Source organism: Panthera onca, chromosome A2, assembly GCF_046562875.1.
Source record: "Panthera onca isolate mPanOnc1 chromosome A2, mPanOnc1 haplotype 2, whole genome shotgun sequence".
Classification (NCBI taxonomy): Eukaryota; Metazoa; Chordata; class Mammalia; order Carnivora; family Felidae; genus Panthera; species Panthera onca.
Window position 1 is genome coordinate 160,106,962 of NC_138340.1, and position 24,824 is coordinate 160,131,785.

Sequence of the window (24,824 nt, forward strand, 5' to 3'; positions counted from 1 at the left end):
ACCCGAGCCGAAACCAAGAGTTGATTGTTTAATCGACTGAGCCACCCAGGTGCCCCACTCTAAATCATTTTTGAAACAAGTTTAAATAGAAGACGAAAAGCAGAAATGGGTGGGGAGAGGTTTGATAACAGAAAATAAAATCTAAGCACTTGAACAAATATGCACACACACACACACACACACACACACACAGAGCAGTTGAATCATATCTAAGGACCTTTATTTTTTCAACCCTTTCTCCTTTTTTTTTCTAAAGTGAAACACAGAGAGAAGCCTTTTAAAAGCCATGTGCTTTATATAGGTGTGATGTTACTGTTCTGAAGCAAGTACCCGATCCTGTGACCTCACAGAATGATCATCACCTTTTCACTGCAAAGCAGTTTACTTGCAGTTTTATTGACTGACTGGAATTTATGACAGTCAAGGAAATGGACTCACTCATAGGTCCACTGTGCCTTTTGAATGCCATTACCTAAATATCAGGCATATCTAGCTGCTGCTGAGTCTTCTAGCCATTTAAAGTAATTTAAAGTAATAAAATTGAGTGTGTCCTTTCACTTAGACTTGTTCATGCTTTTCTTACTCCCTCTCTGCCCCACCGCCACATGTCCATACACAATCATGGTCACATTCCCGGCACGTTTCATTTCATCACCAGAAGGAAAGAAAATCCGATCTAGGAAAACTATAGAAAATGTCAGGTGGAGACATCATTAGCATCCTAACTGTGAGAAAAAAAAAAAGAAAGAAAGAATTCGATGCTCTAATCAGTTGTGTGTTTCTCTTATTTCTGTCATTCTATTTATTCTGAAACCATGATATATTTTTATAGCATTTAGTTTTGCCTGACCACGGAAAGCAATACTTGATTAGGCAAAATAGAAGGTAGTATAAAACGTGTGAACGGTAAACAGAGATGACTTGAGTAAACATTTTGGATTCTTGCACCCTTTCACTCTCATTTATGGCCTTATTGCCATAAACTAGATTAATGCCACAGATACATTTTTGCAAGTTTTTATTTTAAAATATAACTCGAGTTAATTTTCCGTGCAATTAAATACTACACTGTGCTTAAAATGACCGCTTTTGGAGCCAGTGAGAACTGGAAACCGTCATGCTGTGTTTTCTTGACCGATAATAAAAATAACAGCAACAATGAAAGACGGTTAACAGGTAACATGGTGTAGCGAGTGCTCACTCTTTGCCAAGAAGTCAGTTGAGTCCTTTGCGTGTACTAATTACTTTAATCGTCATAGCAACCTTGTAAAGCTGCTGCTCTTATTTTCTCCATCTTATACGTGAGGCAGCGTATGTGCAGGGAAGCGGCCAGCTCGCCCAGGATGAGGCGCGAGCCGCTGCTGGAGCCAGCATGAGAACTCGGGCACTTTGCTCCAGAGCCATGGGCACTGACTCTGTAAGGAACCCATCAGATCTAGCGGAATTCATGGCACCGTGGGGAAAAAAAGCTCATTTTTTTTTTCTTTTTAAAGGAGATGTTTCCCATTTGTAATAACTTTTATGTATTTTGAGTATGCAACTGTTTTTAAGCGTAGTTGTGCATGCTGGGCCCTACGGCAGTGTCAGTGGACGGGACTTTTGAGGGCAACGCCGGCCTATGGCTGTAAATGAAAAGTCCGCTGCCCCCCCAGGGTCACTGTGGTGTCACTGCCTCATTTCTGTTCGTCCCACGACTCAGGAAGCAACCAGCTCGGCCCCATCTACGGCCACACGTCTGTGACGACCGGAAGTCTGCTGGACGATCACCACTGGCACTCTGTGGTCATCGAGCGCCAGGGCCGGAGCATCAACCTCACCCTGGACAGGGGCGTGCAGCACTTCCGCACCAACGGAGAGTTCGACTACCTGGACCTGGACTACGAGGTGAGCGCCAGCACGTGGCCGTGGCGGGAGGGCCCCGGGGGCTGCCGCCGTCCCCCACGGCTCTGCCGGGAGACCGCCAGGCCCGTAGCTGCCAACGCCACCCGCTTTCGACTCCGGGGAAGTCTCATCGTTCCACTTCAGGGCCCAATCTATTCACGCTGTCATTTTATTCGTTTCTAAATCTCTAGTTTTTAATTGTATTTGAAATGTTTTAAAAATCTTGGTACCAACGTAATCATTTGAAGGGAACGGGCCATCTGTCCTGTCATCAGGGCAATTTAGTAAGTCCAGAATCAAATACAAGATGTAATCTGTCCATTGTTAGTTAATTATGCTATAAATCACCCATTCTTCTTGAGGGTGGATGGACATCACACTATAAACGCAGGGCTGCCTAATATTTATTACAAAATATTGACTGAGAAATTCCAAGTTCTGATTTATATTAAGTCATTTATGAATTCATGACTGTAGATAGTTCCTCAGTCAGGTTCTATTTTCTCAGATAGAATTATCATATAAGAAATAAAGTAAATATAGAATATTTTAAGAGGTTGTTCATAAATAAGAGGACGTATTTTACTCCCTAAATGACCAACGATTAAAAAAATTATTGATCATATCGATCCCATAAAAACTATATAGTCACATATTATACAGGTTGGCATTTCAGGTTTTTTAATAAATTATTTGGAGAGCAGTTCAACCTTAAAATGTCCACACAAAATGTTAATCACATATAGAGATAAGAGTTCTAGACAATATTCACAACAGTGTTACATTTTCTAGAAGAAAAAGGATGACAATGAAAAAGAGTAGCACTAAAATAAATAGGATGAAATATTATTCAGCAAGAGGTTTCCAAACTTCCTTACTTCGCAAAACCCTCAGTGTGTTATTAATTTTTCCACAGCAATCCTAGACTATTCTGTAATAGTTTGAGCCAAACAACTTAATATATGTTAATAGCCTAACAACTCGGGAGCCCTTTGAAAAAAATGCAGCTAAAATAAAAGAAAAAAAGTACATTCGTATGAAAGAAAGAACAATGGTCACTTGCCGATGGGCGGAGTGTTCCTGTGCTGTCTAGCTCCTCAGATTTTGGAATCAGATTTGACTGCCATTCTCATCTTCTATCCCACTTTTGCCTTCATGTGACACTGTTTTTATCAGAGAAACAGCCAAAAACTCATGTTCACAAAGACAGGAAATCATCAAAAGCAGTGTAGTAGGATGTTGGAACGGTGAACTAGTTCAAGCTAGCGTTTCACATAATGCCCAGAACATGTCAAATATCACTGTGTCTTCTTTAAAAATATAAAGTGTAGGGACGCCTGGGTGGCTGAGACAGTTAAGCGTCCGACTCTTGGTTTTGGTTCAGGTCACCATCTCACGGTTCATGAGACAGAGCCCCGCGTCGATCTCTGCGCTGACAGCAGGAGCCTGCTTGGAATTTTCTCTCTCCCTCTCTCTGTAGCCCTTTTCTACTCAGCCCGTGTGCGTACATGCTCTCCCTCTCTCAAAATAAATTTAAAAACTTAAAAAAAAAAAAAAATATCAAGTGTATGGTAGCTGTGACCCTTTGGGGTTTCTGTGCTCAGTATGCCTTGCTCCCAGTTTTGAAATTGTGTGTACACACACACACACACACACACACATACATATATATACACACAGAGATTTTTAAAAATGTGTAGTAGGCTTACCATAAGATAATTGAAAAAGTTAGGATTTACACCTGTGTTTTATATTTTCTTTTCTTTTTTTTCGTTAATGTTTATTTTTGAGAGAGAGGGAGACAGAGCACAAGCAGGGGAGGGGCAGAGAGAGAGGGAGACACAGAATCCAAAGCAGGATCGAGGCTCTGAGCTGTTAGTACAGAGTCCGACAGGGGGCTCGAGCCCATGAACTGTGAGATCACGACCTGAGCCGAAGTCAGACGCTCAACTGACTGAGCCACCCAGGTGCCTCTATATTTTCTTTAAATATTTAAATAGTTTCTAAATTGTCTCCAAGATGAATCTGTTACATACATTCCTATATAGGAATTTAAAATAGATTATGCTACATAAACCTTGATATTGAGACTTTATTAACATTAAAATAAGTTTAAGGTTATCAGAAAATAATTGTATCCATTCCCCAAAAATCTCCTTAAAGCAAAATGATTATTGCAAGGGAAAGAATGTTAAAATCCCAGAAGTTTCTCTTTTTTTCTAAATTAGTGTATTTCTTGGCTTAGGTAGCTTATCTCTCCCTGTATGAGAGAACCTAAAGATAAATTATTCATCCTCCATTAATAAACTCTGAAGTATCATACAAGAGATTAGAGATCCTGGAACATTAGCAGTGGGCAAACACAATTCCAATTTTCAAAAAACAGAATTAAAAATTTGGGGTCATACACTCTATGAGTTTGTGGTGAAATCTATGAATATTCATGCACACACAAGACCTTGCATAGAGGGTCAGCACTTTCCTGGACACGTTGAGGCCCATCAATTATACACACCATGTTTGAGAACTTCAGCTGTAGACGACAATGCCTGAGACATTGTTAGAGACACTGGGAAAAATGTTAATTTATTGATAAAGAATCAGGAGTCAGTTGAATTGAGTCAGTCTCTCAGTGTTTTTGCACATATTTCTTTGACTCATCCATACAATAACTAGACTCAGACCCCAAGTGGGGCTTGTTATGAATAATTGAAGTCATTCCTATTACTCAGGAAATTCCAAGGGTTTTAGGAGCTCTGTGCCAGGAACTGGGAACAAAGACCAAATATATTTATTTTACCACACCATGATAGAGTAATCCCATCATATAGACTAAATACAAATCATCTCAAGAACATACATAATAAAAAAATACAGAGATGCGTTCTGAGTGGTTATGTTTTGTTTATCGTAATTTAATTTAAATCTATATAATTTAGTTTTTAACAGTGGCTCTGTTTAACAATCCGTTTTCATGAGCCAGCATGAGTAGGATTCAGCACACCATAGGGGTAAATTAATACCTATAGCCATTCCCCGAGATGTACCTCATGAAAGAAACAGTAGAAAACACGTTTGCTTCTTTGAGGTGACTCATTGTGGGCATTGTCTTGTGGAGGATGGTTTAAGAGTTCGCCTTACTCACCTCCTGGAGCTTAGTTACACTGAAGAGTGAGCCAATCACCATTTGCAGGCAAACTGCTAGCCCCGTGCTGCCCTGAGAAAGTACAAAGGTAAACAGATGCACATCCTTCATCTCGGCCAAAGGGCAGGACCACACACTGATGTTTGGCCTGGCTTCTCTCTTTTCCGCAGCTAAATTCCAGGACGCACCCACTGTGCCTGTTATGCCATGGCCTTTGCAGTACAGTTCTGCTTGGGAAGTAGAGGAATGCATGCCCCTTGATAGCTGGAGAGCTAGGCTAGGATTTGAGAGAGAAACCAGCTAGGATTTTGTAGAGAATCAACTGCACGGCTCAAACTGGACCCAAAGGCCTGGGTTTGTGTCCCTTTTTGCTTCTTACTGGTGTGTGACAGTGGACAAATCATAGTCCCCTTTTGGAAAGTGAATGTAAAACTCCTTTGTCATAGCACTTGAAGAAGCGTAGGAAGCAACAGGAACCACCCCACGTGTCGGTTATGTGACAGATGCCTCCACATAGAAGGTGATGTGGGCAGGTAGCCCTGGGCTCACATGGCAGCGTCGTGGTCATCAAGACCCCAGTCTGCTTTTACGCTGCCGCTCCTCCACCCCCATTGCAAGTCATCCCACGATGGCTCTTCACCTTCCATCTTGCATTCCTGGTGGGAAGGAAGAGTGGAGAAGGCTGTGCTCGCCTCCCCTTTCATTTATAGTTCTTAGACTCACACAAGGTTCTACTTTATTCTCACAAGACCAAACCTTGCTTCACGGAGGTTGGTGAATGCCATAGGTTGGCTGGAGAGCTCTGTGCACGCTGAAGAACGTTTGCATTTCCTAAAGAAGGTGTGAGAAAGGACAGTCGGAGCTATCTAGCAGTCTCTGCCGCGCTGTGCAAGCTCTTGGTAACTGACAAAATGGTGAATGTGGCTATTTCCTTAGAGTCAGGGTTGTTACTGAATGGTGACATCATCAGTAAGCCAATCGTGAGTTATATGAATATATGATTATCTAGCAACTGCAATGATGGCTTTTTTTGGCTACCTGAATGATTATAATATCAAAATATTTTGTGGTTCAGGCACTTCATTTTACTGATGAGAATGCATAATCAGAAGAAGTGACAATCTAATATCATATGATTAGTTGTACTAGGAATTGGGATTTGAACCCACGTCTCCTAGTTGTGAGGAAATCTGGTAAATTGAGCCTCTGTTGCTTCCCTAGGGCACCTCTGATGATGAGGTAGGACATGTGCTGAGGGTTGCTGAAAGCAGGGAAACCAGAGGAGTGCTTAATCGTCATCCCAAAGAAAAAAGTTCCAAAAAAGTTCCAAAATAAATAAACCGTACACCTGGAGAAAGAATGAGACAGTATGTTGAAACTAGTATTTAGTAATAACGTTCAAAATGTGCCACTGCATGGGGCACCCGGGTGGCTCGGTCGGTAGAACGTCTGACTCTTGAATTCAGCTGAGGTTATGATTCGTGAGATCAAGCCCCGCTGTCAGAGCAGAGCCTGCTTGGGATCCTCTCTCCCTCTCTCTCTGCCCCTCCCCCACTTGTACTCCCTTGCTCTCTCAAAAATAAATAAACTTAAAAAAAAGTATTAAAAAATGCGATGCATGTCATTAAGCATAGAAAATTTTATTCTATCAACTGGGAAAGAACTGGTAAAATAAACTGTAGATGGAAATTATAACACTCCACGTAATTATCAATAATTCTTACCTTTGGTATTAGATATACTTAGTTAGGACCTAATAAGTTCAGTTTAGTGCCACTTAAAAATATTTTCCTAGTAATTCTACTGTTTTAGTTTACAGTATAATTTTCCTTTTGTCATTTCCTAATCCTTTCTATATATTTATTCTCAGTCTCCCCTTCTTCTTTCATATATAAACTCTGTGGTAAATGATACATTTTCAACCAGCCATTATTACCAAATTTTATTTTCAGTGAGGTCCTTTGTTTTTTTATATTGTCTCATAAACTATCATTAATTTGTGCTTTTTTCCCCTAAAACTAAGCCTCTAAAATGCCGTGACACTAAATAAAAGACCATAATTTGCTAATGGCCTCCTAGAACACAAAGGTCTGTTTCTTATGTTTCAAATACCAAGTCTTGATGTTCAAAAATGTTTAACAACTGCTTTCATTTTCAAAGCTTTATAGGAAAAGTTAATAATGGTACCGTTGAATAATAATTAAAAGAGAAGTAACATCTGGCTTATATATCTTGGTACTGCAGCTCTGGTTAGTATTTGAATTTATTTACTACTAATTCACTATTAGCAGTAAATGTCATTATGGCAATACATATATTAAGTATAATTTTACATTATAGGAAGTTGATACTATACTGCTGTAACTTGGCCAAAGATACATGGAAAAATACGTACTCTCTTTTTATAGGTGATAGTTAGCAGCCAGAGAATCACGGTAAGGGGTGTCCAGCTTATTCCCTAGGATTCAGAAGACGTATAATATCTCTCAGCCTCAGTGCTCACATCATAGCCCCCACGTCCTAATATGTTCTTAATGTAGTAACAAGACTTTTTGAACCATTTTCTGTATTCGAATAAGTCTAGTGAATATTTGACTCAATGGTTTTTTAGAGTAAAATTAAGTCTACATAGGATAAATACAATATTTCTTCCTTTGGGCTGTGGTTTTTTCAGGGTAGTATTATATTCATACTGGGTATCTCATGATGACTAGAAGCATTGATTAGTATATCTTTGAATGATAAACATAAAAATATGTTTTTAATATTAATGAAAGAAGCGTCCTCAATAAAATCTTTTGAAACATTTCAGGAAAGTTTATAAAATGCCTTTTGAGTGGCTACATTGGTAAATATTATTACTATTTACTTATTAAAATCGTAATCTAATTGCCAGAATTAATGATACTGTTATGGACTTCCATAACAACATAATTTAATATGCAACGGATTCTGGAGGAAGAAAAAATGTCTGTATATTCTAGGAGAGGTAAGATAATTGACTTTGGCTGTATTAACAGTTTTGTCTAATTTATTGTGAATGTTACTTGTTTAAGTCAAACACAGTGTGAACTTTTATAATTTTCTTTTCTCAAAGATAACCTTCGGAGGCATACCCTTCTCTGGGAAGCCAAGTTCCAGCAGTAGAAAGAACTTCAAAGGCTGCATGGAAAGCATTAATTACAATGGTATCAACATAACTGATCTTGCAAAAAGGAAGAAACTAGAGCCCTCAAATGTGGTAAGATTGCTCACTCCAAAATACTGATATAGAGAAACGTCACAGTTTTGTTTTCTGTGGAGTATCGAACAGCGTCACACAGCATTTGTCATCATGCCGATGTGGGGCTCAACAGTGTAAAAGTAACTTGAGAGTTGCCTAAAAATGTGTAACGAGTGGATATATTCTGAGAATAGGTAATAGTTTTTGAGGTCGATTAGAGTGAAATAGATGGTAAGTTTCACTCAGATGGGGCACAGGATTTTGACACCATGTTTCTGGATTCCCTGCCTCAGAGGGACAGGCGAACCTCAGTTGTGCTTTGTCCTGGCAGGTCAGCAGCCCTTACACTGGCAGCATCATGTCTCCAGATGTCTGATCATATATGGCTTTCCAATTCTTGTTTATGATTTAATTCAATATTTTAGAAAGTGTTACATCCAGGAACTTGATTGTACTCACTTATATGTTTCCAGAGATAACGCATCCAGATCAGTAAATAAATACACTTTTTGTGAAAGCCAGAACATACTAAATATCAGGCAGTTAAATAAGGATCGATCGCCACTGGGTAGTGAAGGCTGTGACATAGAGCCTGACAGGGATCTTCTTCCAGCTTCCTTTGGGAGTTGTTTCCAGATTTAACTGTTTAAAGGAGGAGAGCAAAAATCGAAGAATGCTCTAGCATACCCGCTTCTCCATGACACTGCTTAGCATCACTGAAAGATACCAGCTGAAAAATATAGTATGTGCCCCCTGTTGTTCTGCAAGAGCAGGAGTTAACTTCAATCTACAAGTATTATTTGGAAGAGTCTGGGGTTCCGGAGACCCACGCATTCGGGAAACCACTAACAGTAGATAACGTTACGAATGCTTGCCTCATGTCCCAGAAGAGCTCTGATGGTCAGTTGCGCTGCATTTGAGCCGAGGGTTTTTTTTTTTTTACAAAATGACTGGACAAAAAGAAATCCTGTAATGAATAAACAGGAGTCCCAGGTCAGTTATAAAAAAAAAATTATTAAGGTATAAAATAATTAATGTGAAATTTTTCTTTAATAATTATTTTTTCTTAAAAATAATAGTATATACTGACTAAAAAGTTGAAATTTGAAATGATCTCATCAAACATTAATATAGAGAAAAATAGTAATAGTTCCATTTATAGGCAGCAGGCACTGTGCTAGGAATGTTACTTTTATGGTAATCTGAGAATAGTACTACAGTATGAGTAAAGATGTTGTCATACACGTTTTGTAGATGAAAAAAAAATGTGAGATTTTACCTGGAAAAGTAACTTTCCAAAATGAATGTGAGTGGATTCACAGCGTGTGACCCCCGAGGTCATAGTCTCCTATATTGTGTTATTTCCTACCTAGAGCAGTATTAATATATATGCTTTTTTAAGCTTTGGATAAAATGGCACCAGGGTCCTTTTGTTTTCCAGAAATCATTGCTTAAGATAAAAAGGTACAGAAGCCAAATCATAAGAATACTGTTTCTATTATCTGCACCTTTAGGAAGCAGTAAAGTGTTATTTCTGCCCAAACCTCCCATTGGGTCCTGAGATGCATTCATTAGGCACCCAAACTATAAAGGATTTTCCTATGGAGACTTATTCCCACGGCACCTTTAACTGCAAAATATATTGTAGTTACAAATGCTATTTTAACTTGAATAACAAAGATATTTAATAAAGATAGATATAAATTATCTATAATTATATTTGTTAAAATAGAATGAACCCACATGGAATAAGCTTCTAAACAAAAACGTGTACATATTAAAATTTTAGGCAGAATAGAGACAAGTGGGATATTTTGTAAGCAACTCTAAAGGGAATATTTATGAAGGAAATTTGCTTTCAAAGATGTCACGTGCTGGTATTTCAGTGAAATTGACTCAACACTCCTCCTGCACCCTGTCTTCACGCACAAACACGTTTCCTCATATTGGTTCACAACCTCCTGGAGAGCTTCCTGGGTGTAATCTGAAAACAGCCTTTGGATGCCAAGGCAGGGAGAGACAAAAGAAAGAGGCAGACCACATCCCACTGGTATGTGGCCGGTTTCATAGACAAGCAAGGGACTTGCTTCAAGACAAGCAAGGGAACTTCCAGGCTTGTCTTGGGCAGCCAGGAGATGAGTAGATCTCTGCCTTGCCTGCCAAGTCTGAAAAGTTTTATGGAGGTCTTAACTGGATTCACTTATGGAGACAGGAGGACCCAACTGACTTCACTCAAGTACCCAGTTCAGATAGCCTCAACCCCGCATCTCTGTCTCAAGGCTCTGTCTTTGGAGCGGCCTCCGGGAGTTAAGGAGGCAAGTGGAGCAAACGTTCCAAGGACGGGGGAGGAGGTGGGGGGCCTCTAATTGTCCCAGTCCTGCTCCAGGGTCACTGGCAGTCACGTCTTCTGGTGACCTCCTCTGGTACCTCATTACACATTGACTCCAGAGTCAGCATTTTTGCTCAGGAAGGACCTTTAGTTTTGCAGGGAGACAATCTCCACAACCCAGGTATGTGGTCAGTTATAACATCTCCATTATTAGGCGAAGGCAGTTCTTTTCATCAGTAAAAGCAAGCATTTAAAAATGACCATCTGTGAAGCGAAGCTGCAGGTTTAATTTGAATATTAATTCAGAGGGACAGCCTGCATTAGATGTGATGGCTAATGTGCTGAAATGGAAGAACCATCCATCTAAACATAGACACCGTGGTGTTGTGTTGTGAAATAAATAAATGATTGAAGGGCCCGATGAAAATGGCAACAAATTATATTCCTCAGGATATTATGGCTGGATAAAAGAAGTTGGAAGCAAATGTAGGTTTTCAGACCTTTAATAGGAAGGTACTTACACACTGAATGTAATGTTTAGTATAGTGTATCTGAACGGTAATAAGTCACATTTCTCTGTACAAAATAGAGGGAGTGGGAGGGGAAAGGAGCAGGCTTTAATGATCACAAGTTTCTTTTCATTTTGTACGTTCACACTAGTATTTTCAGAAGCACTAATTCAGTATAATCTATGCACATTTAATATCACAATAACAATATAACAAAATAATCTGAAATAATCACGATTACGCTGATGCCGCACAGTTAATACTAATTCACATATATCAGGTATAAGGATAAGAGCCAAGAATCTTTGTCCCCTGATGTCAGTTAATAAATAGCAACCGAATGGCCGTAGTTCCCCTGCCCCCGCTAACCTGTGAAGGGACGCTGGACAAAGGCCGTCCGGAAGCCGGCAGCCGCCTCTCCTCCCTGGCTCGTGCCTCATCGGTACCGGGGGAGGGGCGCGGCAGCCCCCTGCCTTGTTCACAGAGTCCAGCCGTCTGCACTCACGCCCACCCCGCAGGGACGCCTCCCGCCCCGTCGGCTGTCGTCCGCCAGTTCCACGGAAGACGGCCCTTCTTAGATCCCTCATCTCGACGCCGGCCGCCCTTAGGCACACCCTGCAGGTGGAGTGATGCCCGGGCGTCCGGTTGCCGAATCCCCACCGCGCTGGCTGCCGCGTCGGAGCGCTCGCGCGGGCCCAGGCTCGGCTTCGGCCTCTGTGCACCTGTCGCTCTGTCTGCCGTGGGACGCGGACTGCTCCTTTGAAGCCGGCGCGCCTCTCAAAGCGCGTCCTTGTGTCTTACAGGGGAATTTGAGTTTCTCGTGTGTGGAGCCCTACACGGTGCCTGTGTTTTTCAACGCTACCAGTTACCTGGAGGTGCCGGGACGGCTTGACCAGGACCTGTTTTCTGTCAGTTTCCAGTTCAGGACCTGGAACCCAAACGGCCTCCTGCTTTTCAGTCACTTTGCGGATAATTTGGGCAACGTGGAGATCGACCTGACCGAAAGCAAAGTGGGTGTTCGCATCAACGTCACGCAGACCAAGATGAGCCAGATAGACATCTCCTCAGGTGAGTGAGCCCCGCTCGCGGCCTGCTCCCGAGGCCGCCGTGATTTCCCCAGCCCGCGTCGCTTCTGTTGTCTCGTGTAGGTGTTGCGTGCCCGGGGTCCCGTGCGGATTCAGACTCGTGAGGGTCTCGCTTGGCTGCCCGGAGTGCCCGGGCACTTGCTGGGAAGGGGAGGCCTGGGCGAGGAGGCAAGTCGGTGGAGGCTGTGTCAGCACCAAAACCTTCTCTTGCTGATAAGCGCTAATTCACGTTCATCGGACGGTGGGTAGTGCTCTGAGTGTTTCACGTTTACAGACGAAGAATGTCTGTTTTACTAACAGAAGAGTACCTGGCAGTTTTTGACTTGGTGGACATTCAGATACCTTTTGCCTTTAGTAACAAGTGCATGTTAATTTCATTATGACTTTTAAAGTTATATTCAGCTGCTTGAAGCAGAGCCTCGAAGTTTTCTCGCTAAATTTATGTGGTATTTCGGGAAAACCGCAACAACAGCAAGAACGATAACAATGAAGGGTGGTTACAGGGAGGAATGACAAGATGTGTGCATCAACTGAGGAAAGACTGTCTTGGCTTAGGGTGATTTTGAAACATGACCTCACAATGGTATCCTAGACTGAGGCTGGGGTCATAATTGTTCTTAATTGAATAAACTTAGCAATCTTGGGATAATCTTTGACTAATATCGTACAAAGAAAGCTAGGATCACAGGGTGAGATGATATAAGCAGAGAAAAACTAGGGGGACTGATAAACAGTAAAAGTTCTCATCAAATTTCTCTAGATATTCCTTGCCGTAGTGTTATATTTTTATTTTGTTAGAACTCCTTAGAAATGGAAAACGGGAATAGCTAACGTTGATTGAGCGCTTTGTACAGATGTACCAAACACTCAAATGCTCAACTGTAAGACTGCCGACTCTGATTTCTAAATATTCTTGTTCACTTGCAATACCGTATGTATGCACCTGACATGGTTTCTAACACGTCCTACTATTTGTGTCCGTGTCGTTTCCCTGCAGGCTGTTAGGTCTTTAAGGGATGAGGTGATGCCTCTTCTTCTCTTCTAGCCTATAGAATAGCACCTGTTACATTAGAGGTCCTCTGGGAATGTTTGTGGAGTTAACACTGTGGCCATTTGAATTCGTGTTCACTAACAGAATATCTCCGGCTGAAGGGTATGCATCTTTCCATACGACAAGCTTTGTGTTTCTGTAGGGCGTGGCTGTATAGACTATTACTGAGAAGGATTCAAGGAAGGTATAGGGACCATTATGTCAGAGGTGTATCAAATTATTGAAATCAAAAGCTGTTGTGCAATGCCTGGAAGTTTACTTTTTCTGTGCTTGCTGTTAGTTTTGCTTTCCACTGAATGTTCAAATGGATTGATCAGCCATATTTTATCACTACTTCCCAGTATAGATTCGCCTGGGGAGATTTAGAGCAAATACAAAATAACTGGAGATTTCAGAATAACACATAAAACACATACGCATACAAATATCGACCATAGTTGAAAAACTCCCCGTTAGATTTTACTATGATTAATGATTCATTTCTAATGACTAAATACATAAAAATATATGTATGAAGTCCTCCCTTCTAGCGTTCTGAACAAACCCAAATTCCTGGTGATTTTCCATGTAACATGAACTCTTATGATGGTAATGATAGGATCTTAAATGTACAGGTCAATAAAAATTTGCTAATTTAATTTGATCTTATTTAGGACTCTAAGATACTTTCATCTAATTTAAACTGTATTTTTACGAAAAAATAAAAGGAAGAAAGAAGAAAGGAATCCAATATGCAACAACTAATTTACCTTAATAGATTTGCTTAAATATGATAAAATTGGACTTTAGAATTTTTGCCAATTTAGCCAACAATCTGTGCAAATTAAGGGCAACTCATGGGAAATTTAAACATTTCTATAACCTTGCCCTTATATATCCCCATGAAAATACCTTACTGTTTCAAGTATTTATTTTTCCTATACACATAGTGGAAGTCAAGATCACATCAGTTATTACTGCTCAAGTTTCAGAAAGATTAGCAGGTAAATATAGATGCACATACATTTTTTAAAAGTTATGTCTATACTCATTTAAACTGTTTATTAAAAAATAAAAGAAAGAAAGAAGGAAGAGATTCAGTATATGACTACATTCATCCATCCTGCAAATACATATGGAGTTCACAGAAGGCAATTTTCATCTATATTTAAAGCATTTTACCCAACTCAATTAAATGTATGAGTAACTTAGTGCGAGTAGCAACACCGAGAAAATAATTTAGAAAAATAAGTTAATCCCAGGGCACTAATGTTTGCTTTAACAAAGGAAATAGTCTGTATTATATCTACCCTATTCTTATCAGCAGCATGAACACTGATGAATGTCAGTCCTTCTTTACTTTATTATTAAAATAGCTTGGTTGTAGGGGTGTCTGGGTGGCTAAGTCAGTTGAGCCTCTGGCTCTTAGTTTTGGCTCAGGTAAAGATCTTTCTCATGGTTCGTAAAATCGATCCCTGTGTCCTGCTCTGCGCAGATAGCATAGAGCTTACTTGGGATTCCCTGTCCCCTGTCCCCAACTTGCTCACACTCTCCCCTCCTCAAAATAAATTTAAAAAAAAACTTAAAAATAGCTTGGTTGTGAAAATGTAGAAGATACAGACAATTTAGAAGAGGAAAGCAGTCACTGATAACATTACTGTGCGCACACACACACACACACACACACCACCTCTAGCATAGTGCATTCAGAGGTCATTATAGAGACACTCAAGTACTGTCTGTTAATAGATACTTGTATCTTGGTTTTGTTTTTAGTTAGTAAGTTCTGTGGTCCAAGATGAAGGTAATTCAAACGGTTCACAAGCCTTTTCATTCTGTCTTGGACAGCATTGTTCTTTGGTGATGAATTCAGACTAACCCTATAAGTTAGAGAATTTTCAGTACTTTTTTTCACCCATTCCTTGTATTTTTTCCCTCTATGTTGTAATTAATTTCAGGTCTCATTAGTTTTGACAACGGATTCAACTTGTAAAATTCACTCGAACTCTGAGTTACCTTCGCTTTGCACAGTGGGTTATCTTCCCGTGAAAATACTTTCCAAGTTGCAACATCAACTTTTATAAAACATTCCACTATATTTATTTCTATTTAGAACCCTAATTAGCGAGTGGTGAATCCAGATTTATGCATTTCCTTTAACTAGGAGTAAGTAGTAAAAGGGGGCAAGTGCTAAAAGTATCAGATGGGTAACGTGTGTTCACTTGAGCGTATCATTTGTTTTAACTTTCGTGTCAGAGCCGTGGAGAAGGTGGACCTAGAACTGTGTTTTTAAAATTATTTGGAGTTTTTAAAAATTGTTTTTCAAGCTTTTTTGAGGTAGGATTGACAAAGTTAAATTGTATGTATTTACACATTGTACAGGTTGTGCAGTGTGATTTTTTAAGGTGTGTGATAATATATGTATACATTGTGAAATAATTACCACAACCAAATTAACAAATCTGTCACCTCACACTTACGTGTGTGTGTGTGTGTGTGTGTGAGCTCATGTGCATGGTGAGAACACTTAAGATGTATTCTTTTTTTAATTTTTTTAGCGTTTATTTATTTTTGAGAGAAAGAGACAGAACGTGAGTGAGAGAGGGGCAAAGAGAGAAAGGGAGACCCCAGAATCTGAAGCAAGCTCCGGGCTCTGAGCGGTCAGCATAGAGCCTGACGCAGGGCTCGAACTCACGAGTGGTGAGATCATGACCTGAGCTGAAGTCAGACACTTAACCGACTGAGCCACACAGGTGCCTCAAGATCTATTCTTTTAGCAAATTTGAGGTATACATTATAGTATCATTAACTATAATCACCTGCTATATATTAGATTCCCTGGAACTTTTTCATCTCATAACTGAAAATTTGTATCTTTTGACCAACATCTTTCCGTTTTCCCTACCCTCCAGCTACTGGCAACCACTGCTCTACTGTCTAGTTCTATGACTTCTACTCCTTTAGATTCCTCATAAAAGTGAGATCATACAGTATTTGCCTTTCTGTACCTGGCTTATTTCACTTAGCATAACATCCTCCAGATTCAAATGATTTTGTGAAAAACACAGTAAGAAAACATTTTATATTGTACTCAATTCCTACTAAAACAGAGTTTCACGAAATAAAATGTACTTTGCTATTTTAGATGCGCTTTTTTTTAAGTTTATTTATTTTGAGAGAGAGAGAGCACACGTGTGCACATGCGCACGGGAGGGGCAGAGAGAGAGAGAATCTCAAGGAGGTTCTGGGAGCCTACAGTCTGTGAGATCATGAGGTGAGCTGAAATCAAGAGTTGGATGCTTAACCAGCTGAGCCATCCAGGTTCCCCTAGATGCACTCTTGTAAGTTTGATGTTTTTGTCCTTTTCTTTTTCATTAAAATTTTCATGACCCCCAAATTCTTTTATGATCTAAAAACAAGTGACCTACATTTTGGAAAACGTTGACCTACAGATATGTCTTCTCATCTGAAGTTAGAATTTTTTGAAGTTCTAGCAGCTTGGAGGTATTTACTCTGTCATTACATTTTGGAATACTAAATGTATCTTCCAGGAACAATATTGCAATATTATAGTGGTAGTAAAAAAGTATTCATGTGTATTACTGTCTGATGTATAGTCAAACACACACACACACACACACACACACACACACACAAACTACCTACTATTTGAGATAAGGTTTTTACTGCAAAATTCCTTAGTTTTATGCCACTAAATTATGCACAGATGTTTACAATAATACTCTAAAGCTGTAGTCTAACCATATTAATAAGGTCATAAAAAGTGTTCATCATTTATAAAGTGGAAGGGAAGTAATTTCTATTAATGACCTTTCTTACCTACTGAAAAAAGAAATCAGTTTCTATCCATGTAAACAAAGCCTTTTAGAAAAGATATTCAGAAATGCACTGCTTCTAAATCAGCTGTTTTCTACCTGAAGTATTAGAACCTCCTTGTTTTGTTTACATAGATATTGTTTCAATTTTAGAATGACTGTTCAGCATCTGTACTGCTTCAGAAACCTGTATTCAGCAAAGATCACCTTTGTTTGTATTTCTGTCTCCAAAGAAAATCTTTTTTTTTAATTTTTTTTAACGTTTATTTATTTTTGAGACAGAGAGAGACAGAGCATGAACAGGGGAGGGGCAGAGAGAGAGGGAGACACAGAATCTGAAACAGGCTCCAGGCTCTGAGCTGTCAGCACAGAGCCCGACGCGGAGCTCGAACCCACGGACCGTGAGATCATGACCTGAGCCGAAGTCGGACGCTTAACCGACCAAGCCACCCAGGCGCCCCCCAAAGAAAATCTTTTTGAGGCCTTCTTTTATTTTTGTTTTATTACAGTGTCCTTTGTAAACCTTTTGAGTTGCACCTTGGGTGTGTTAAGGGAAAGTGTCTTAGTCCAGTCAGGCTGCTGTAACAGAGCTCAGTAGATCGGGGGACTGGAACAACAGACATTTATTCCACAGAGTTCTGGAGGCCGGAAGCCCGCCCCCAGGGTGCTGGCATAGTTGAATTCTGGTGAAGGCCCTCTTCCAAGTTGCAGACATCTGCTTTCTCCCTGTGCCCTCACAGGTGGAAGGGGCTAGGGAGCTCTGTGGGGTCTCTTTCGTAAGAGCACTAACCCATTCGTGAGTGTTCCAACATTGTGGCATAAGCACTTTCCAAAGGCTCCACCTGCTAATACCATCACATTGGGCATTAGAATTTCAACATATGAATTTGTAGTGGGGAGACACAAACATTTCAGGTCATAGCAGAAGGAGTAGACATTTTCTTGGCTTCTTGTGTAGCTGTGGAACTTGTTGGCAAATACTGACAGGTTTCCAGTTCATTGCTGGCAACTGTATTTCCCTGGGATTACTCCTGGCACTGTCTATCCTAAGCAATTAGAATATCTCTTCTCTTGATTTTATGAACATTTGAAAATGTAGTTAGTACATTAATTCTGGAAAGAATTCATACCAGTTTGCAGAATTCAGTGAGAACTTGCATCATGAGGTTTCTTTTCCTTCACATAAGAAAAAAAATAGTTTAGTTTGCAATACCATTTTTTATGTTTTGTTTATTGAGAAATGATTTTCAGCTCTATGATTTAAAACTGAAGATATTATTTCAAAATTTCTTAAAATAAATTTTTATAACTCAAATAATTTTTAGGCTTACTTTACAGACTTCAAATGACTTTTTTTCCAATGCCTTATAGCAAACTGATTTGAGACGTATTTAATAGTATATATTACATTCCTTAATTAAAGTTAAAACCATAATTATTAGGCATCTTAAAAATGTCACCCCTCCTTGACTATTAAATTTGTATCATTGTAATTCTAAAGGAATAATAACACAGACATATTTAACATAACATATATAAAATAATAAGCAAACAGACTATTTTTAAGTGAAGAAGTGATTTTAAAGACTGCATCTTAATATGGAATATTATGATGTCCTTAGAAATAATGTTTCTCAAAATTTAATGCAATTGCAAAGTGTAATATAGGGAATAAAAATGTTTACAAAAATTATATAGAATATGGTATCTATTATTATTATAAATGTGTATGGATAGCTAGAAAACAGTTCATAATGAAATAAAATCTGAATAGTACTAATAATAATTATCTCTAATTAGTGGGTTATTGGCCCATTACTAACATCTTTTCTTTCATTGCTAACATTTTAATACATTTTTCATAATATCCAAATTTTCTTCAATAAATATCAATTGTTGTGGAAGCAAAGCCAAACAAGGCAAAAAGGTATATGCTAAATTAATTGAGGATAAAATAATAGTCCTAAAAAAGTATAATGGTTAAACAGCATTATGAATGGAAATTACACAGAGTAAGTTATATCAGTTCAAAAATTCTAGTTCTTCTCTTAATTAGAAGCATATTATATGGTCAGTTTTGAAAAAGTTTGTCTCTGAACAGTGATCTTCAGCTTAATTTCCTTAATGGCATTTATGTAACAAATGGAGCACTTTATATTTGGATGCAGACTTTTGGGCGTTGGGTCTATGAGCTTTTATTGAAAATACACATAACTAATTTTGAGCAAATGCCACATTTGCCATGTAATTCTAAATCTTTTTTTTTTTTTTTCTGGGATAGATAGATAAATGGATAAATTGATATATAAAAGCATTTCCCCTTAAAACTGTTGCCAGCTGTCAAGGAAAAACAGATTTTACTTTTCTGTGTTAATGGTGAATCAATGGATGCAAATCTCTTTATTTCCAAATAATCTGCATAGACTTCTACAAAAAAATATAGCTAAATACTGATTTTTAGAGTTCCTTCCATTTTGTTGGTCCTCTAGATATCGGAGATGTTCAAGAAAAGCTCAGAAATCCATCACTTTAAGACGCTAAAGACAAAGCCTGGCTCTGGATTCTTCGAGAAAGTGGAGCCTAAGGAAGGATGATTTCTAGAGCACTGTGCTCTCCTTAGTTAGGAATCTCGATTTGTGCCTGGCCAGCCTCTCTCCTCTTGTTTAGTAAAAGACAAAAGTGAGTGGGACGTAGATCAGTAGATAAAGATGTGTTAAATATAAATAACCTTGGACAAATCTACAACACCAGTTTGCTGATGTTTTTCTCCCAAATTCACAAATAGGCTTGTTGTGAGAGCCACATGGCACCAAGCAAAATGCATTTGAGTGAATATTATCTTGCTTCTGGGTAGCGTCACCTCGCTGACTTTTTATTATATTTCAATTCCCAACGTGGCTGTACTATCATCATGCAAGCTGAGTAGAAATCTACCTTTAATTATACTTCAGTGCATGCTGATGCATTTTCACATCAATAGAAGTATTATATTCCAACATGAAAGGAGAAAGAGGCTGGGGGGGACGTTTTGTGATATTAGGTATTGACTTATTCTTTAGGAAGCAAAGGGGACATTTTAATTTATAATCACACTCCAGGATGCCATACCTACTCTAGTTTCTACAATGTTTCTGGGCCTTTTAAAATATTCTGTGCCTTTTTCAGGGAAGATGAATAAAACATGATTGTGTGTATGTGTGTATAATAATTTTTAAAAATTGCAAGAAGAGGATAAAACTTAGTAAACTTAGGTGGATAAAATAGGGGTAAAAACTCCCAATAGGGACCAGGTCATGTTTTAAAAGCTTCAGTTTACTATATAAATAAATTTACCAAACAGGAAAAAAAATCAGACATTACTTCTGTACACTATAAGAATAAAAATGAATTATGTAAGACCAGCAGAGAACACAGCTCAGGAACCCCAAACTTAATATGTGGATATAGTTGAAGATGTTTGCAAAACAGGGGAGAGAGGGCACAGAAACAGATTAGCTTTTCTGAGAGGCCCTTTTTTCTTTGCCTTTCCTATACGTTTAAGGGCTGAAACTTCTTGATAGGTAAGTAGTTGGTGCATTTAAGCAATATGGATTTATATAGTAAAGAGATAATAAATCAGCTGATAATAAGCCAGGGTTCTCCAAAGAATCTCAGCCGATAGGATGTTTAAAGAGAACGGGATTTATTAGAAGGAATGGGGTCACTCAGTTATGGAGGCTGAGGGGTCCCAAGCTCTGGAGACCCAGGAGAGCCTATGGTATTGTTCCACTGCCTGTCCAGAAGTCTGACAACAGAGAGAGTCTGTGGTATAAGATACAATCTGAAAGCTGGTTCAAGACTGGAGGCAGATATGGGGCGCCTGGGTGGCTCGGTCGGTTGAGCGTCCGACTTCGGCTCAGGTCATGATCTCACAGTCCGTGAGTTCGAGCCCCGCGTCGGGCTCTGTGCTGACAGCTCAGAGCCTGGAGCCTGTTTCAGATTCTGTGTCTCCCTCTCTCTCTGCCCCTCCCCTGTTCATGCTCTGCCTCTCTCTGTCTCAAAAATAAATAAACATTAAAAAAAAATTGAAAAAAAAAGAAAAGACTGGAGGCAGATAGGCTCAAGACTGGAGAGCTGACATTCCAGTCCTCATCTGAAGACCAGTGTCCAGGCCTGAAGACAGTCATTCAGGGAGAGGGAACTCTTCCTCATTCCACCTTTTTATCCTATTCAGGCCTTCTTTGGATTGGTTGATCCCCCCCACCCCCCATATTGAGAGAATCTGCTTTACTCAGTTTCAGGATTCAAATGGTAGTCTTATCCAGAAGCACCTTCACAGACATACCTAGAATAATGTTTACCCAAGCGTCTAGACACTCTGATACATAAAACTGAGATATTTAGATATGGACCATCACATCAAATTTAGATATTTTTCCATGAGTATGTCCTTTTGTTTTGAATAGTAACATAGTGTTGGCATGGAACAATCAAGAGATCAGTTACCTTCACAATCAGAAAGAACACAAAGCAAAACCACTGGATTAAGGCCTCCCCTCCAACCCTCCTCCCTTCCCTCCTTCATTAACCTCATGACGATGCTTACCTGGGGTTATTAACCAGAGAATGGAGACTATGAAATGGTACCATTGACTATTATCTACCTTTTCCCCTCTTACGACTTTTAAGCAATTTGAGCCATTCGATACGTGAACAATATAGGCTGTCGAGCTATCTGGTGCTTTGTTATAATTAGGTGTGGAAGTGAGCCTTTTTGAAAAAGGGATCCCACAGATTCTGGTCGAGCTGCTTGGGACTTCTTAAATTGACTTGGGAAGTGTCTGAAGAATTACTCTACTGGATACCTTCTGAGATGTTTACCACATATATTTCTCAGTTTCTTCCCTTTATTCAGAAAAGTTCAAGAGAATGTTGGGGCTGTCATACAATACTCCTCAGGAAGTACTTGCTTTTGATAATATTGTATGATAATATAATTATGTGGACCAAGCTTTAATCATAACTCAATTTTATGATTTATTTTATTCTGGCACATTTCCCTTGAGGGCTGTATAACCCCCCCCCCCCCCACCCCCCCACCCCCAGCACAGACCATCCTTCTGGTAATTGAATGCCTGGTTAGTTCTGAATCCTCTTTTTTTCCAGCCACTGCTTGCTTCCTCTTACTCTCTAGCATCTACTTTTGACAAGCACGTTTGGCTTAGATCTTTGCTATAGCACTTGTTAACATCTCCCGTTTTCTGAAAAATGCTGATGACCTGCCTAGTGTGTCCAGTCTTCTAGTCCTTCCAGTCTTTCTTCTAGCTCTTGTAGTCTTCCTGGGATCCTTTTAGAGACTGGATTCCTGTTGCTGAAGCTCTGTCCAGAGGTCGGGATCTTGCTACCCCTGGACATATCACCCTGCCGCCAGTTCCCTGCCTAGATGTTGGAGTACTGCTCACTCTGATTGCGTAGCATTCTTCCCCGCCCCTCATTCCAATTTTCTGCTCTATTATCTTTAAACCTGACATTGTCGACTTGAGTCTAGGCTGCAACCCCCTATTACCTACAAGTATTTTCTGCCACTTTGGGCACAAATTTCAATCTCCCAACCTGAAATGCCCCTGGCAGTTCTCCGTGGATCTGCACCAGAACTCAGCTTCCCTCTGTCTTCTCAGTCATCAAATTTCTGTTGCTTTTTGGGATACAGATATAACATCCAGGTTATCTGGGGGAGGGGGAGAACTGCAAGCAGAGAAGTAATAAAGCACACCCAGTCCCCAAGCTCTTCACTCTGCCTGGGCATAGAGGGTCAGCTGACACCATTGCCAAGGTTCCATAATTACATCATTATGGGAAGCTACCTTGGTAGGAAAGGGACGCCCCTGGAGCATAGTAGCTGTTGTAAGTCTTGCACTGACTCAGATCTGCTGATGTAGCCCTCTGCTAGGGAGCTAAAGGTTGGAGGAAATGACACTCCAGGGCCATCCGGAGACTGTGATGATAACTAACAGCTGCTGAATACCTCAACCATGCCTGTCACTCTGCGAAATCCTTTACATTCATTGCCTTGCCTGTGTCTCCAGTGACCTTGCGAGTTACGTACTGTTTTGTAACCACCTTTCTCACTCATTTATATCAGTGGTAGAATCATTCTCTTAGGGACCTGAGGTCAAACCTTAAGAAAAATCAAAATTCTCCCTCCATCTGTGCCCGGCACATGTTATGATACAGCAAGCACTACCAGTTCTTTTGAAGTGTCTCATCTGTCCATCCATCATCTCCATATCCTAGTTCAAAAAATTTCATTGCTTGATGGGGCGCCTGGGCGGCTCAGTCGGTTAAGCGGCCGACTTCGGCTCAGGTCATGATCTCGCGGTCCGTGAGTTCGAGCCCCGCGTCGGGCTCTGTGCTGACAGCTCGGAACCTGGAGCCTGTTTCGGATTCTGTGTCTCCCTCTCTCTCTGACCCTTCCCCGTTCATGCTCTGTCTATCCCTGTCTCAAAAATAAATAAACGTTAAAAAAAATTAAAAAAAAATTTATTGCTTGAAACCATAATCAAGGCCATCTATCTTCATAGCCAAAAAGAATGTTTCTTTTCATTCATACCCCTATTTATGTGGTATATACATAGTTAAAACCATGGACAGTGGAGCCAGACTGCCCACTAGACTAACACTGACTGAGGTCTTCCTCTGTTCTGGTCATTGTTTCAACAAGGTTAATGCACATAAATATAGCAAGTCATTGAATTCATTAATTCCTCAGGATAAATATCATCATTATCTGTATTGTATAGATGAAGAAACCGAGGCATAGGGATACAGTAATTCACCCAGGCTCTTCTAGCTAGTAAATAGCGAGTTCAAAAAGGAGTCCAGAAGATTTGAATCTAAAATCATCCTACGTTTATTCTTGGCTGCTTTACTTCATTGCCCCCTCACATTCATTGAACACGTCTTTCATTCGTACGTGATCAGGTATTGTTAAACATGACACATGGGAAATATTTACGGAATGTAGCACCTAACACCAATGACATCCTTATCGTGTCTCATTGGGATTATGCCACGAGACTTTTAAATAATCTCCCCTTATTGTTCCTTATTTTTCTCTCACATTTCCCAAGTTTTCATTTCTAAAATGCAAGGAAAATACTTTATTTCCCATTCCCTAAAGGATAAGTCTACATTTCTTAGCATGCCGTACAAGAGCATGCACACACCCAGCCCAGCTAGAAGATTTGGCCTCATTTTCCCCACTTTATACCATGTACTCCCAGGACTTTTCACTGTCTGCTGGGAATTCCTTCCTCTGTATGCCATTTTGGCAAAATTGTGTTCATCCTTCAAGATCTAGTTTAGTATCATTTATTATCAATTTAGTATCATTTCCTTTCTCAAACCCCAGGGAACAATCTGTCATCTTCTGGTATAGCACCTCGTATCCTGAATACTAGTTATTTTTCTTTGTTCCATCTTAAATTACAGACTCCTCCACTGTCCTGTCTCTTGCATCTCCGTACCTGCTAACACTCACCTCTCCTTGACAGAAAGGAGAGGAACAGTATTTTCATCTTTGACTTTTGTGTTTGATCCACACTTAGATACCCACAGAGGCTTGCTTTGCTCTCTGACTCCCGCCTCTCTAAAAATGTCCACTCCACATTCCCTCCCAATGAAAATTCCAAAGGGACTGCTTCCAAAGTGTCATACTCCCATCTAAAAGTCTTCCATGAAGCCCTAAATTTTGAAGATTAAGTCCTGTGTGTTCTCCATAAAAGTCCTGAACACTTACCCCATGGTG

At 39.9% G+C, this 24,824-nt stretch overlaps 1 protein-coding gene across 1 annotated transcript in view; it reads left to right on the top strand.

Moving 5' to 3' along the window:
- The window catches only part of CNTNAP2 (contactin associated protein 2), a 1,969,961-nt gene that overhangs the window by 905,049 nt on the left and 1,040,088 nt on the right, over positions 1-24,824 (top strand). Inside the window, exons 6-8 of the mRNA XM_060633381.3 lie at positions 1,700-1,884; positions 8,124-8,267; positions 11,891-12,155. Coding sequence (XP_060489364.1) covers positions 1,700-1,884; positions 8,124-8,267; positions 11,891-12,155 — 594 coding nt within the window. The remainder of the gene's footprint in view (positions 1-1,699; positions 1,885-8,123; positions 8,268-11,890; positions 12,156-24,824) is intronic.